Here is a 17,023-nt window from a genome sequence, read left to right on the forward strand (position 1 = left end):
TGGGAGGCCGAGGCAGGCAAATCATGAGGTCAGGAAATCAAGACCATCCTGGCCAACACGGTGAAACCCCATCTCTACCAAAGATACAAAAATTAGCTGGGTGTGGTGGCACGTGCCTGTAATTCCAGCTATTCAGGAGGCTGAGGCACGAGAATCGCTTGAACCCAGGAGGCTGAGGTTGCAGTGAGCTGAGATCACGCCACTGCACTCCAGCCTGGCGACAGAGACTCTCTCTCTCAAAAAAAAAAAGACTTCTGTTTTCTAACTGCTTCAAAGTCTACCGACTTCTCTCACTCACTCAGAAGAACTTTCCTGAGCACCCACTATGTGCCAGGAACTGTGTCTACAAAGATAAACACTGACCACTGTATCCCCAGGAGACGCTGAGTAAACACCCAACCTGCTCCCTCCCATTCTTCCCCATCTCCAAAAATGGCCAAACCTGGGAATTTTCCTCGACTCCTCTCTTTCAGCCCCACATCTAACCCTTTAGGAAATCCTGTCAGCTCTACCATGCAAACACACCCAGAATCCAAGCACTTTGCACTTCCACTGCCACCACCCTGGTCCAAGCCACTACTTTGTCCTGCTCAGACTCCTCTCTGCCCTCACCCTCCTTACTATCCACTCCCAACCCAGCCGGAGGGGTCTGGTAAAAGCAAGAGCCCAGGGATACCAGCACCCTCTAACTGCTTCTCCTTTAGTTCAGTGTAAAATCAAAAGCCTTAACCATGGCCCTACCTGATCTTACTCCGAAACTAAACTTCATCAGTCTTTTAAGTTTCATCATTTCCTCTAAGTTTTCTGGTAAATTTCCTTCTTAAGAATATTTACTTTGGTTTGACAATGAAAGGGCCTGGAAACTGGTACAGGCACTCTGACTAGTGTTCATAACCCACGACTCAGAAGGCAAATCCTAGAAACATATTCGCACATGTGCACAAAGACACATAAAAGGATGTTCCTAGTAGCCTTGTTTTTAAGAGTAAAAGCTGAAAATAAATCTAAATGTTCAAAAAACAGAAATGGCTTAATAACTGGATTTTTATGCAACAGTTAAAAGAAATAAGCTATTTCTATAAGCAGATCTGAGGGAAACTAGGATTTGCCCAGTGCTGTACCAGCAGAAATGGGGCCCAAAGACTGCCCCAGAAGTCCCAGCTAGCAAAAGGCAAAAATTCGAAAGAGAAGCCATTTTCTTCTCACAGCCAATCTTCAGAGCAACGGCTCTAGAAATGAGACAGATGTCGGATCAAACTAGTTCTGCCACTTACTAACTGGGTCCCTAGCAAGTTATTTAACTTTCAGAGACTGTTTCTTCAAATGCGAAATGTAGATTGATAATCTCCCCTCAGGGGAGGGAAGGCCTGGCTCATCACAGGCACTCACTATGATAGCCCGAGGCCCTAAGGGTTAGGTGCCATAAGCCTCTAAGCTCTGCCAGTCCCCACACAGTCTCCTCACTCTATGACAGGCCACAACTCTTCTGTCGCCATCCAGGACCATGTGGCATTCTGGCCACATGGCACACAAAGATTCTGGCTTGAGTCCAAAACCTTTTCAGTGGATAGTCATCTCTAATAGCAAAATAAGACTTCCAGGAAAATATGACTCATTTAAAAAACACTTTTAGACACATCTATTTATTGCATGAAGAAGCCCAGGCTCACAGCTAGGGTCCATAGTTGCTCCAATTGCTAACGAACTTCAATTAGAAAAACTGGGGTTTTGTTTTGTTTGAAAAATAATGCACTACTAAGTGCCAAAAGAAAAATAGCAGTCCCACGAATACCAGTCATAAAGGCATCTTCACCACAAAGAGGCTTCGGTGCACAGGCTTCAGGAAGTGAGACCAACTCCTCCCACAAATGTGACACTACTTACCAATGGCCCTGCGGAAGTTCTCCATCAGCACCTCTGTCTTCTTGATCTCAGTTGAGTAAACTTCACTCCCCACCATTGGGCAGAAGGGGACCTTACTACCCAGCTCCTGAGCAATAGCTAGAGCCAGAGCCGTCTACAAAAGAAAGCAACGGAAACACAGTTCATAGTCCTGAAAACATGACAGTTCAGAAACACATGCTACAGAACCACCAGGAACGAGGAACATCTAGTCCTACCATTTAGCATGTTTCACACAATAAACGTTTGATGACTTTTGTGGACAGTCAATTTAAATCATAAATGGCATCTCTTATCTTCCCTATAATTACAAGTTATCATTCACTCAGACTTACCCAGTGCAGGCCCAACTCCAAATGCCTCACATGATCCTCACAACCAGCCTATGAGACAGACACTAGTATTCTCCCCATTTTACACATGAGAAACTGAGAGACATTAAATAACACAACGTAAGTACCATCATCTAGAAAATGGCAGCGCAGATTTAATCTCTGGCAGCAGGACTCCAAAGATCATGTTATCATAATTAGAAGAGTGTACTCTTCAGTATCCACAGGGATACCAAAATCCATGGATGTTCAAGTCCTGGTATAAAATGGCAGTGTATTTGCATATAACCTATGCACATCCTCCTGTTACTTTAAATCATCTCTAGATTACATACAATACCTAATAAAATATAAATGTTGTGTAAATAGTTATTATATTGTTATTTTTAAGTATGTATTATTTTTGTTATTGTATTTTTATTTTTTATTGTTTTTTTCCTGAGTATTTTTGATTTGTGGTTGGCAGAATCCACACACGTGGAACCCACAGATAGGACGGGCCAACTTTATAGTCATCCAAAATTGTTCTCTCAATATCAATACGTGGCTCTTACCTAATTGCTCAGAATACATCACTGGATCTTTGAGATACCTGCTTTCTCTTTTTACAAATACAGGAAAACACCAATCTACAACCCATCAGAAATAATGAAGGAATGAATGAATGGATTGTTCATTTTATGTTATGTAGCCCACAAAGAGTGAAGAAGGATACCTCAAGTAGGATTTTGAAGCTATGAGTTGGTCTTAACAAGTTACACTTAAACAAGCCCTGTGGTAAACTACAAATTGATTTTTGATAAGATAATTACAGCTGGCAAATGCTAAACAGAACCAGACTTCACAGGTGTATGGTCAAATGTCAAGTATGGCAAGCAAATGCTTTAAAGTTGGTACAGAACTGGGCAATGCTGTGGCCTTTGAATGCCATTTTCATCTTTCCTCAACTCTGAAACAGGAGCACGAGTAAGGCCAGCTCCCCGGGTATATGGGCTAAGACAGAAAACAAGCTTGTTACTGAAGAACAAAGTGAAACTCTGAGATGGTGTCTTAAAATTAACAGTCAAGGTTCCCCTCAGATTTTCTTTTCTATGCCCTTTTGGTGATAGTTTTGAGGTAGTAAAATCTGGTAGAGAATCAGTGTATAGCATAGTATAAAATGCACTAGCCAGGAACAGAAAGATTTAGTGCTGGTTCTGCCACTAATTTTCAGTGTGACCTTGGGCACTCAGCAAATCTCAGGTGCCCGATTTCTTCATCTGTCAAATGAAAGTACTAAAGTGCCATGCTAGATCACAAGTGGCAAACTCGTTGCTTACAGCCTGGTTCTGTTTGGCCTGCAGTCTCACGGTGACCTTCTGCAAGGCCGAGCACCTGGGGCTCACGGCAGCCGCGCCACAGTGCACCCAGCCACTTCCCTCATCCCCGCTGCCTGCCTCATTAGGCATCTGCACTTGTGAGCTCAAGGCTGACACCTTGAAAACTGGTATTCTTCTAAGAGCAAAGGAAAAAAATCTTTGGAACATGAAAGGGCACAATGAGAGAAGCAGCACTCTAACAGCAGACTTCCCGTGGGGCCACAGGCTGGACAGGACCACCCATTCCCAGTCACTCCTCTTTCTCTTCCTTGTATCTCTGCCAGCCCCAATTCCCTACCCTCGGTTTTGAACTTCAAAGACAGTGACCACATCCAATTCAATGGCACTCTCCCTCCCTTTACCTAATACAGAAGAGATGAACATACTTCCATTAAAATATGATAAATACTTGGTTAAAAAAAAGCTTCACGTGTGTCTCATTTCCTCCATTTAAAGACTTCCAGAGGGAAAGTATATGACATGGCTACCATTCCTACACCTACTACAGAGTGCTGCATAGACCTCATCGAATCTCCCCAACTAGCCTATGACCTTGATCATCTAGTTTGTATTTTATAGATTAAGAAACAAACTCAAAAGTTACCAACACACCCAAGGTCAAACCGCAAGCAGCAGCACCAGGATGCAAACCCCAATCTCCAAAGCCATTATTTTTTTGTACTCACCCCATGTGAGTGACAAGTGGCACAAAAAAAGAGGTTGTTGCCAAAAGAAGGTTAAAGAAATCTCTATTTTTCAATCTCATCTGAATATCTCCTTTTTCTAAAACCCAAAACCATTATTAACAGTGTGAGGTCCTCAAGAGTGGAAATGCATATGAACCACGCATTTGCATCTCTAAAATAAGCAGTATTTCTGCCTGTCACCCAGGTAAGTTGACTAAACTTTGGGACCCTGCAGCAAACCATTAAGCAGAAGTCACCAAATTCCTTCATACACATTGGAAGGGAGTGGACAAACTTATAAGGTAATACCACAGTGCTGAGCACTTCTCATATTTCCTGGGAGGAAGGCAATACAGTATCACCAAAAAAAATGAAAGACATATGCTTCTGGCAATATGGCACACTGGGTCCACAGAAAACCTCTCCTCTTACAAAACACCTAGAATTGAATAAATAATAACATTCAGAGCAGTAAACTATTTGCCTTGAAAGTTCAGAGACTGTGGATACAGGAAAGCTCAGCAAGGTATAGCACTTAAGACAGAAACCCCTGAATAAAACCAGGACCGGGCGCGGTGGCTCACACCTGCAATCCCAGCACTTTGGGGGGCCTAGGCAGGTGGATTGCTTGAGCCCCAGAGTTCAAGACCAGCCTGGGCAACATGGCGATACCCCATCTCTACGAAAACTACAAAAATTAGCCAAGGCGTGGTGGTGTGCACCGTAGTCCCAGCTACTCAGGAGGCTGAGGTGGAAGGACCACCTGAACCCAAGAGGTAGAGACTGCAGTGAGCCGAGATCACTGCACTCTAGCCTGGGTAACAGACCACTGCACTCCAGCCTGGGCGACAGACTGAAACTGTCTCAAAAAACAAACAAACAAACAAAAACCTTACAATTAAAAAAATAAACATAAAAGAGGACTCTTGAAGGGCCACACATGAGTAAAAAAGGTGGGCCATAACAAAATACATCTGGAGGCCAGGCACAGCGGCTCACACCTGTAATCCCAGCACTTTGGGAGGCCAAGGCAGGTGGATCACCTAAAGTCAGGAGTTCGAGACCAGCCTGACCAACCTGATGAAACCCCATCTCCACTAAAAATACAAAAATTAGCCAGGCACCTGTAATCCCAGCTACCCAGGAGGCTGAGGCAGGAGAATCGTTTGAACCCGGGAGGCAGAGATTGCAGTGAGCCAAGATCACGCCACTGTACTCCAGCCTGGGCAAGAGAGTGAGACTTCATCTCAAAAAAAAAAGACATTATAACTTATAACAATTTATGCAGTATGTAATCTCTGATTGCATTTTGATATTCTGGTGTTTTTTAAAAAGCCAAAAACTGAAACAACTTGGAAAGATGTTTTCTGATTTCTATCATCTATATTTTCTTTTCATTAAAACAATTTAACTTCGTTATCTTTGAAAGCACATTTGTTAACTGCTCATGGAATCATATGATGAGCTGCCAGGCTCATCTTTGTGATTTCTCTACCACAGTTGATATGGTTACCTACTCCTTTCTTTAAAGGTTCTCCTTTCTTGGTTCCTGAGACACTATTCTCTCCCTGGCTCTGCTCCTTATTTTTTAAAAATTAATTAATTTAATTTTTAATTGACGAAAATTGGGAGAATATAATAGCATTAGCAAGGTGGGTCTGATGATGGCATCGTGGTCATGTAGGAAGACATCCTTACAACTTACTGTCAAGTGGTTCAGAAATAAACTAGAGAAAAAGCAAATGTCACAAAATATTTATAACTGGCTATCTAGGTATAGGGTATAGAGGGGCTCATCACACTATTCTTTCAACTTTTTTGTAGGTTCCAAACTTTTCAAAATGAAAAGGAAAGAAATATTCAATAGATTGGATTAATCAGTCACTTAATCATAGCTTAAGAGACAATTAGACTGGAACAAAGATCTAAAAGAAATTACCCATAATTTAGCAGAGTCAAAAAGATAACAAATATGAGAGGCTAAAAGACAAAGAGGCCAAAACAAGAAGCTCTAGCCCAGGGTTTCTCAGCTTGGCTCCATGACGTTTGTGGCCAGATAATTACTTATTATGGAAACTGCTCTGTGCACTACAGGATGTTTAGTAGCATCCCTCACCTCTACCCACTAGATGCCAGTAGCACCCCCAACCAAGTCGTGAGAACCAAAAATGTCACCAGACATTGTCAAAGTCCCCTGGGAGGGCAAAACTGCCCCAGGTTGAAAACCACTGCAATCTTAACCTCATCTCACTGGAGTTCCAAAAGGAGAGAACAAAGAGAATGGGGAAAGGCAATAGCTGAAGAGATTAACGCTGACAATTTTTTTTTTTTTTTTGAGACGTAGTCTTGCTCTGTCACCCAGGCTAGAGTGCAATGGCGTGATCTTGGCTCACTGCAACCTCCACCTCCCAGGTTCAAGCGATTCTCCTAAGGCTGACAATTTTCCAGAATTGAGCAGAGACATAATACTCAGATTCAGAAAGCACAATTAGCATTAAGCAGGATAAACAAAAATTAATCCACTCTGACATATCACAGTGAAACACCAAAACCAAAAATATCTCAAAAACATGCAGAAAGAAGACTCAAAACCCTCAAAATTAGACTTCTCAAAAACAATAGAAGCCAAAGGAGCAAATAACATTGAGAGAGAAGTACTGTGAAAGAGTACTGAAGAAAATATCTGTCAACTGAATTATATAGCCAACATAACTCTTTTTCAAAACAAGGGCAACATAATGAATGCAAATCTGAGAGACTTTCCCACCAACAAACTTCTAGAAGGAATTTCTAAATTATTTACTTTAGGAAGAAGAAAAATGGAGGGAAAGAGAAGGTCTAAGATATAAGGAATAGCAAGCAAATAAATGGTAAATGCACTGGACAAGCTAATGTTGCCTGGAGAGAGGTAACTGAAGCTCACATCTGTATGGCACTTTACAGTTTAAAAAAACTGTTCACAATTTGCTTTTACATAGGAAGAGAAAAAACTGTTCACAAATATAGCACTTCTTCCTCTTGTAAGATACCAACATAAGATACACAATCAGTAATCATTTCAAAATTATAATGCAAGTCATTATCTTACAAGCAATCAGCTTAATAATCGCTTGAAATAGGCAGAGTATGCTTATGCTTAGAAAAGTTAAGGGACCTGCCTCAGGTCTCATAGCAAGTCAATACCAGAGCTGGAATCTAAAGCCCATTTCTTTTCACACACAACCCCAAGCTTCTACTCCCCCACATCAAGAGGCCCTTTTGAAGAATAAGAAAGCTCAAATTGGGAACTCTGGTGAGATTCAAGTATCTGGCCAGTCCCCTCACAAATCCCAAGAAGCCACGTGGTGTCCTCTGCCTGAAACGCCCTTATCTTCCCTGCAAAGCCAAATCGTCTCCCAGCTCTGAAGGGAAAATGTCAAGTCTCAACCCTTCCAGCTGTACCAGCCCACAGTGCTGCCTCCTTAAATTCCAGCTGCATTTAATATTAGTCAATACCTCAAAGCTGAGCACTCATACTGAGTCCTCTTGTGCTGTCATGATTTCCTTTCTTTCTGCCCTGGAGAGACTGTAAGCCCCTTGAAGATAAAAATCATGTCTCTAATTCTTGTTTTCCTTTTTTTCATCTCCCACACAGCCACAATAGCGATGGGTAAAGCTAGCACTTGGAAGAATGCTTGTTGACTCATTTTTTTGTCCCCTCAAGTGAGATGTCACTCAGAAGATCTTTATGAAGCCCTAGGCCAACAGAAATGTATTTCCACAGCAAAGGAGACTTGAAAGAGATAAAGGACAAATTCTAGAGACAATGAGACCCCTTCAAGGACTTCATTCTCTCTTCTCTGGAGGTAGGCCAGGATAATTTGAATTTTAGAAGCAGGGATTTTAGATACACAATTGTATTATTGCATATTAGTTTTAAAAACATACATATAACCCATTTAGCTAAACAAAGACTAGCTAAGACATGAATGCAATTTGGCTTAGACACTAGGATCATTCTCTTGGGTGGATTTAAAAAATGAGAGAAAAAGAGTACCTTGCCAGTTCCAGGAGGTCCTGCCAACAAGACAGCTCTTCCAGCCATTTTCTTGCTTTTGATTAATTCTACTATGACGCCACATGCCTACACACCACAATGGAAAGAAATAATAAATCAATATTAAAATGTTTCACAAGGGGAAAAAACTCAGTCCCTGGCCTACACAATTCACATACTCATCCAACTAACACTGAGTGCCAGTGTACTGCAGACACTGCTCTAGGTGCCAAGGGTAATGGAGGCAAGGCAGAAAAGCCTTGTACTTGTGGAGCTCATGTTTTAGGGAGGGAGACAAACATACAAACACTGCACATGTAATCTTCATCGCTACTATGAAGAAAAAGGGATGATGAGAGAGAACGAGTGGCTAGAAAGCGATCCTGGAGTGTCTTTCTGATGACATTTAATTTGATATGTGAACCTCTGGGAGGAGCAGGAGTCAGCATTCCAGGCAAAGAAAACAGCAAATTCAGAAAATCCAAAGCAGAAACGAGCGTGGCACATCCAAGGGACAGAAAGGTTGCAGTGACCAAAGTATAGTGAAAAAGACCAGGGAGATGAGGTTGAAGAGGTAGGCAGGGGCCAGAATGCAGAACAGGAACTTACAGTCTGTGGTAAAGTTTGGATTTTATTCTACATAAATAATACGAAGCCACTGAAAAGGTCTTGAAGACTATGTGTCATGCTATGATTTCTTTTTAAAAGATGGTGTTGGCTACTACTGTGTGAAGAATGCACAGTATGAGTACAAGTGGGAACACTGATTTTTGGCCCAGGGTACAGGGATAGACGCCAGGGGCCCAAATACCTCTTGAAGTTCGGAACAAAACTGTGTTTATGTTCATATACACATTTTTTCCAGGGAAAGGATCCATAGCTTTCATCAAATTCCCAGAGTAACCTACTAAGGGGTAAGAATCAATGACATAGAGTAATAGCTGGCCATCAGTGAACACTGTAAATACTGAATGTGAAGTTAAACCTATGGCACTATTAGATCCATTGAATATGTTTTGAATCCTCAAGGTTAAATTACTTTATCATCTGCTAGTATATTTTAAATACATTATAAATCTCTGAATTTTATTAACCATTTGCAGTACACATGTGTGTATATATACACACACATATTCCATAAATGGGCTATAGATCTTCATATATTTTAGAATATTTGACTATAAGGGGGGGAACACTGAGAAAGTTACACTAGCTGAGCATCTATATCTCAGGACTACATAATATAAGCTTTGCTACACTGATTTAATAACTGAATACGTGACTATCTAAAAGGTGCTCTTCTCTCTGGGCAGTGACCACACTGTGCCAGAGTCTTGTGAATACATCTTATCTCTTCTACCTCTATTCCTCATGGACTGTGAAGTACCTTGGTCCCACACTTATGGCAGCCCCTCAAAAAATAGGTAAGGACTACAGGCGCCTGCCACCACGCCCAGCTAATTTCTTGTATTTTTAGTAGAGACAGGGTTTCACCATGTTAGCTAGGATGGCCTCAATCTCCCCACCCTGTGATCCGCCTGCTACTCGGGAGGCTGAGGCAGGAGAACGGCGTGAACCCAGGAGGTGGAGCTTGCAGTGAGCCGAGATGGCGCCACTGCACTCCAGCCTGGGCGACAGAATGAGACTCCCTCTCAAAAAAAAAAAGATGTAAGGAATGTGTGTGGGTATGCTATATCCATCCCATTTCCACTTCAGTTACCAAAGCACACTGCCCTTAATAGAACCTAGAAGATATTCTTCAGATGCTACTTTACTTTTCTTTTCGCTTTCAGATGGAGGGAGTCTCGCTGTCACCCGGGCTGGAGTGCAATGGCGCAATCTCAGCTCACTGCAACCTCTGCCTCCCAGGTTCAAGTGATTCTCCTGCCTCAGCCTCACGAATAACTGGGACTACAGGCGCATACCACCACACCCGGCTAATTTTTGTATTTTTAATAGAGACAGGGCTTCGTCATGTTGGCCAGGCTGGTCTCGAACTCCTGACCTCAGGTGATCCACTTGCCTTGGCTTCCCAAAGTGCTGGGATTACAGGTGTGAGCCACTACGCCCGGCCCAGATGCTATATTTCTAAATAGATAAAAAACCTAGCCAGGCGCATTGGCTCATGCCTGTAATCCCAGCACTTCCGGAGGCCGAGGCAGGTGGATCACCTGAGGTCAGGAGTTCAAGACCAGCCTGGTCAACATGGTGAAACCCTGTCTCTACTAAATATACAAAAATTAGCCGAGCGTGGTGGTGGGCGCCTGTAATCCCAGCTACTCACGAGGCTGAGGCAGGAGAATCGCTTGAACCCAGGAGGCAGAGGATGCAGTGAGCCGAGATCGCGCCATTGCACTCCAGCCTGGGCAACAAGAGCGAAACTTCATCTCAAAAGAAAAAAAAAAAACAAAAAACGACTATGGTCTTTCCATACAACCCTGTCATATCATAATCCTCAGCACTGAAGCTCTTTGGGAAACTCAAGGTAGAAGAGACTTTACAAACCTTGGATATGTGCTTTTATTTACAGACCAGGACCTCTTCCATCCATTCTCCCTCAATTTCCACTCCAACTTCTCTCAGGTGAGATAAGCTTGAATTCTAACATTTAAAAAGAATTGGAAGGGTCTTTAAAAGATCACCTAGTCTAACTCTCATTTTTCAGGGAGGTTACTGATGTGACCAGTCACACAAGAACCTGGTAGCTGAGGTGGGTCTTAGGCATACAGCATCAGTTAAGAGCATGGACTCTGGGTTTAAATACATAGACTTTAGTTAAAATACTGGTTCTCACACTTACCAGATGAGTAACCTTGGACCTACTTACTTGACCTCTATGAACCAGAATTTCCTCACTTGAACAGAGTTCATACTAGTCAATGGCACACAGGTTAAAGGGTGTAGGGGTAAAGTGTAGTGATGCCTGCAATTCACCTTGAAATGTAAAAGTGGATTGGGAGAGGGACAGATGAAAAGATATATGATAAAGCAGCAGAGTAAAATGTTAATTATAGAATTTAGGCACACAGGTATTTACAAGTCTTTCAACTTTTTTTGTTGTCTGAAAACTGTCATACTAAAGCGGGGAAGGGACAACTAATACGTTGGGTATGACGAGGCAATGGACATATAGCTACTTTAGCACAGTGCTTGGCACATGGAAAGCACTCAACCAATGTTAGCTACTTGCAGTACTAGCTGCTTAGTAAGCCAGGGTCAAACACTTCCTTTTTGGAAAGATGATGCTCAAAATGGAAACCTGAGGCTTTTCTTTGAGCTCTTTCTATTTAGAAAAATCAGGCTAAGAGGCAGTAGCTTAACTTTGTATTAAGTGAAGATTTTTGTAGAAGCTAAGGCCCTCCAAAGGCCAAGGTGCATGGCTGTGACCTTAGAGAACAGCGGGCAGAGAGGGTGGCTGTATCATCATAGAGCACTGATTTGGGAGTCAGAAATACACGTGGGTGCAAACCCCAGCTTTACCGTTACTAAAACGAGTGTCAAGAATATAGGTGAAGTGCCCTCTCCCCAACTCAGTATTTTCACCTGCCAAAAAATAATAATGTATGTGAAAGTACTTGGCATCACCAGCACTTAGAAAAAGGAGATTTAATTGGAATGGTCAAAAAGGATGCTTGGAGGGGTGGATAAACCAGATTGCTCTTCTCCATAATTCCCACTTCGGTCCCTCAGCTCCCGGGTCCTGGGAACCAAAATGAGCTTTTAAAGTTTAGTCAATTCCCTACTTTAAAGCGTCCCATAGCCTGCCACTGCGTTCACAATAAAATCCAATTTCCTGACCGTGGCCGACAAAGCCCTGCAGTAACTAACCCCACCAAGATAAAATAATTATTTTTGTTTATTGATGTACTCGTTTATCGTCTCTCACTACACTAAAATTTAAGCTCCTATCTTAATTCCCGCTGTATCCCAGTGTCGCGAATACAGCCTGGCACGGATTAAGGGGACGGGGCTGTGTGGGTTTACATCAGCACTTGTCCATGAGTTGGCAAACCGTCAACTGCCCCCAGTGGGTCGTCACTAGTTATCCTGGGGCGGCCCCTCACCCAGCTCCAGGGCGGGGCCCCTCCCCGAGCCCCTGGCCCATTTTCACTTCCCTGAGGAAACTACGGCGGGAGACCCCTGGCGCGCGCATCCCGCCCCGAGCCACCGACTTCAGCAGCTCTCTCGCCGCAGCAGCCCTGCTTGCAGCCCCCAACTCCCTGGTCCGCTGGCCACACCTCTCGCGCGTTCTCCTGGCCCACGAGCCCTGAGGCCGCCTGCTTGGCCAAGCCGCTCTCGTCCAGCCCCAGCCCTTTCACGTGGCTGTGGGAAGCGATGCGCTGCGTCTTCGTGGTGCTCTTCACCTCTTCAATCTTCATTTTGCAAACGCCGGGAGCTAAAACCAGCGTAGAAAACCAGCAGCTAGGACAGTCCGCTAGGCGCCTGAGTTACCATGCGGCCGTTACTAGGGCAATTTGCAAAGGCCCGCCTAGGTCGGCTTTCCATTGGTGGAAGCGGGAACGCCTCCGCTCTCCATAGGCTCACGGCTGTGCCCATCGCGGCTGCTGCTAGAGCTCCGATCACCCACTTCCGGCTGTGTCTCTGGGTTGGCTTCCCCCGCAGCCGGCGCTTCCTGCCCAGGCTGGGGTCCGGAGCACAGTGGGACCACGCCCCGGATTTGATCTAGAGCTAGGGCGTTTCACGAGGCAGTGGCCCCCGGGTACCACTCCTAATCCTTCCGTCGTATCCATTAGCACATTTGAACGTCATACTCTTACGCGAAGCTCAAGTTATTATTTACGTTTTGGAAACAGAAGAACTGAGGTTCAGAGCTTAAACTGGGATTGGTTACTAACCAGTGTTTTCTGACTTCCAGACCTTTATATCTCCCTGGAAAGGCCCAGCTCAACCCACCAGTCTTTCCGTGGAATTGTCTTCCCCTGCTTCTATCCTCCATCCTCCACCGAGAGATAAGGTTCCTGCTAAGTTCAGTTGACTGTAAATAACATTTTGCAGTTTTCAAAATTCCATAGCCCTGTAAGGTAGTGTAATTACAAATGCAGCTACAAACAAGCGGAAAGAGGCCCATCCGCCCAAGAAAGCACCACAAATAATCAGAACTAGAAATCTTCAGGCTTCAAAACCTATATAATAATGCTCATCCCGTCCCATGACTCCAGCTGAGACAATCAGCCAGCAAATTGTCCCTTCAGGTTTCATGATGATATTAGAACAACCTGCACCACAATTGTACTTGCCATGCATCCATCCATCCATTCAACAAACACGAGCCAGACACCACAATGCACTGGGGATACAGGGATAAAAGTCTTGAGCTTACTCCTTGCTTAGAAAACTTGCAACATGAGATGTGCTGAGACAGGTACACCCAGGTGGCAGGAAGACCAGAGCAGAAGCCCCCGGAACAGCCTGGAGAGCCAGGGAAGGCATCATGAAGGTGATGTTGCCTTGGCTGAATTCCAACAAATAGGAGAGATTTCTTCCGAAGCAAATGGTATGACACTATTTTTACAGAAGAGGATACTAACATCCAGAGGAAGGGAAGGACTTGCCCAGAGTGCAGGAGAGTTTATGTTAGAATTGAGACAGACCTGAAATCAAATCCAATTACAGTAGTTCCACAGTCTCACACCTCCTTGTACATCTTGATTCTAACATTTGAATCTAGGTTTCTATATTTTTTTTCTTTTCTTTTGAATCCAGGTTTCTAATGATTTGCATAATTACTGGGTCAATGTTTGTCTCTCCCAGTAAACTGCAGGCCTTTTGAGGGTGTAGACCACATTTGATTGTTTACCATTTTAACCAAAGTGCCTGGCACACAGCCTACAACACAGCTCACAATTAGGGCTTCTCATTAATTCAATGAAGGTTCTAGACCACACACAAACACATACACTTGAATTCATCAGTTTTGCTGCATGTATTTTACACGTTGGCTTTTATAGGACTTGGTAATGATTTCCATCAGTGAATGGAATCTTTTGGCATTTTCAGGGCCTAAAAGAACAGAGGCCAGGCCTTGGAAGGCTGAGGTTGTTACTAGGGCATGTGGTTCATCAGCACTAGAGACAGCACCCCACAAAGTTGCTTGGCCCCTCATTGACTTGTTCCTGGTCATTACTCTTAGATAAGAAGCAATTCCTTTCTCTGTATGGAGAAGGAAAATTTTCCACCAACTAGTAGTCAAAGTGAGGCATTCTATGGGACTGACTTCTTTGTGTATTTGTCCAATTAGGGAAAAAGACCTTTTTTACACTTATTATTTCAGCCCTAATCTTTGTACCTTTTGGCACAGAGAGAAAGATTTCCTTCTAGTCCAAAAAGAGGAAGGGAGAATCAGGATTTTAGAGTACAGAGGAATATCCCCTGGGTTACTTGGTCTAGTGGTTTTCAAACCACATTCCCAGCAGTTGTGGAATCCTTTTGTGGCCAGTACGGGTGGGGACAGGGAATGCTGAGCGTGTAGGATACCAGCTCCATGCCCCCACTTCCACCAGAGTTGTTCCTTTTTGTGTGTGTGTGCGCTAAATAACAGTTCAAACATCACTGATGGGCCAGGTGCAGTGGTACACACCTGTAATCCCAGCACTCTGGGAGGCCGAGGCAGGTGGATCACTGAGGTCAGGAGTTCGAAACCAGCCTGGCCAATATGGCAAAACCCCATCTCTACTAAAAATACAAAAATTACCTGGGTGTGGTGGCAGGCACCTGTAACCCCAGCTACTCAGGAGGCTGAGGCACGAGAATCGCTTGAACCCGGGAGGTGGAGGTTGCAGTGAGCCGAGATTGTGCCATTGCACTCCAACCTGGGCAACAGAGTGAGACTCATCTCAAAAAAAAAAAAAAAAAGTCATTGATCTGGCCTAGCATTCTCATTTTACATGTGAGGAAACTGAGGCCCCAGGAAGGGACAGGGTTTGTCTGAGGTCACAAATTGAGCAAATGCCTGACACGGATGCAGCGTGTAAAGATGCTGGACCTGGCTGCAAAGTCAGACAATTTCTTTCATTTCAACAGAAAACAATGTGGCAGGCCAGTATCCAAGCTACACAAGTCCAATAAACAGCAAGTGAGGCCTGCTGCAGTGGACTGGAGTTATTCCTGACCAGCGTCCATCCCACTTCTGCACACCATCACTCTCGTTTTCTTTCAGGAAATGACCGTTCTCCCACTTTGAGTCCGGGTAGTTTGGGCGAACTGACCCCATACCCCATGTTTGCTTCAGTGGTAAACACGTGGCCCTGGCCTGACCGATCGGTATCTCATCCTCTCAGACACTGTAATTGACTCAGAGATGTGAGCAGCTAGTTCAATGACAGTCAGTCCTGGCAATTTACCGGACATACCAGGAGAGAAAACGTAGGTCATGGATCTGCAGGCTGGTCTTCTTTGTTACTTCATGGGGAGACTCTATCTGAGAATGAAGCCAAGACAGAGGAAAGGAAAGCTGACACAAAGAGATTCCCGATGAAATCCTTTATATCCCTGCATCATCCTCACCTTACTTGCAGTGTAACATGGCATTTACTTTGGGGCTTAAGATGTTTGAGTTAGATTTCTATCTGTGGGTACTGAAAATCCATATCAATGTAGTGACACATATGTAAGTAATTGTGTGGACTACGACATTCCAGAATTGTGCTGTGACAGCCCTAGACCTGCCAGCTCTCATTCCCTCACTCTCACGACCCTCTCATTCCCTTACTCCTATGACCTTTGCTCTTTCACCTCCAGGCCTTTGACCCCTCTTTCTCCAGCCCAAGCTTGATTATCTCAATCACTTTTTTCCTGACCCTTCTGCTCCCTCCTTACCTTGACTTCTATCACACCTGACCTTTGAACCCACAAGCCCAGGTCAAGCCTCCCTCTGCCTTCTCCACTGCCTCCTGAGGGCTACTGTATGTGGCAGGATGCAGTTACCCAGTGGTGCCCTGGAACCACTGCACAGTCATGGTCTCCAGCCTCAACTGGAGCAACCCAAGTAATGATTAAATGTTGTTATTTGGCCGGGCGCAGTGGCTCACGCCTGTAATCCCAACACTTTGGGAGGCCGAGGAGGGCAGATCACTTGAGGTCAGGAGTTCAAGACCAGCCTGGCCAACATGGTGAAACCCCATCTCTACTAAAAATACAAAAATTAGCCAGGCATGGCAGCACACACCTGTAGTCCCAGCTACTCGGGAGGCTGAGGCAGAAGAATTGCTTGAACCCAGAAGGCAGAGGTTGCAGTGAGCCGAGATTGCGCCACTGCACTCCAGCCCGGGCGACAGAGTGAGCCCTGTCTCAAAAATAATAAATAAATAAATAAATACATAAATGCATAAATACATAAATGTGTTAGTTTTGCGGGGGGCTTCAAGTGATCCTCCCATCTCAGCCTCCCGAGTTGTTGGGCGTGCACCACGACACCCAGCTAATTTTTTCTATTTTTTGTAAAGATGGGAGTCTTGCTGTGTTGGCTAAGCTGGTCTTGAATTCCTGGACTCAAGCAATCCTCCTGCCTTGACCTCCCAAAATGCTCGGATTGCAGGCATGAGCCATCGCACCCAGCAGTAAATGTTATGTTAGTTAAAAGATTAGTTCAGCTGCAGTAACAGAGAGATCTAAAATAACAGTGGATCAAACAAGAGAGAAGTCACTTTATCTCACAGAAAGTCCAAGCAGACATGCCAGCAGGTGGGCTGG

General features: G+C 44.2%; 1 protein-coding gene across 1 annotated transcript in view; it reads right to left on the bottom strand.

The window, feature by feature from the left end:
* Window positions 1–12,849, bottom strand: part of RUVBL1 (RuvB like AAA ATPase 1) — a 42,758-nt gene extending 29,909 nt beyond the window's left edge. Inside the window, exons 1-3 of the mRNA XM_003279890.4 lie at window positions 12,553–12,849; window positions 8,315–8,401; window positions 1,885–2,017 (exon numbers count right to left, since the gene is read on the bottom strand). Of these exons, the coding sequence (XP_003279938.1) occupies window positions 1,885–2,017; window positions 8,315–8,401; window positions 12,553–12,693 (361 nt within the window). The 5' untranslated portion in view covers window positions 12,694–12,849. The remainder of the gene's footprint in view (window positions 1–1,884; window positions 2,018–8,314; window positions 8,402–12,552) is intronic.
* Between the last annotated feature and the right edge of the window lie 4,174 nt (window positions 12,850–17,023).

This window comes from Nomascus leucogenys, chromosome 21 (assembly GCF_006542625.1).
Source record: "Nomascus leucogenys isolate Asia chromosome 21, Asia_NLE_v1, whole genome shotgun sequence".
Lineage (NCBI taxonomy): Eukaryota > Metazoa > Chordata > Mammalia > Primates > Hylobatidae > Nomascus > Nomascus leucogenys.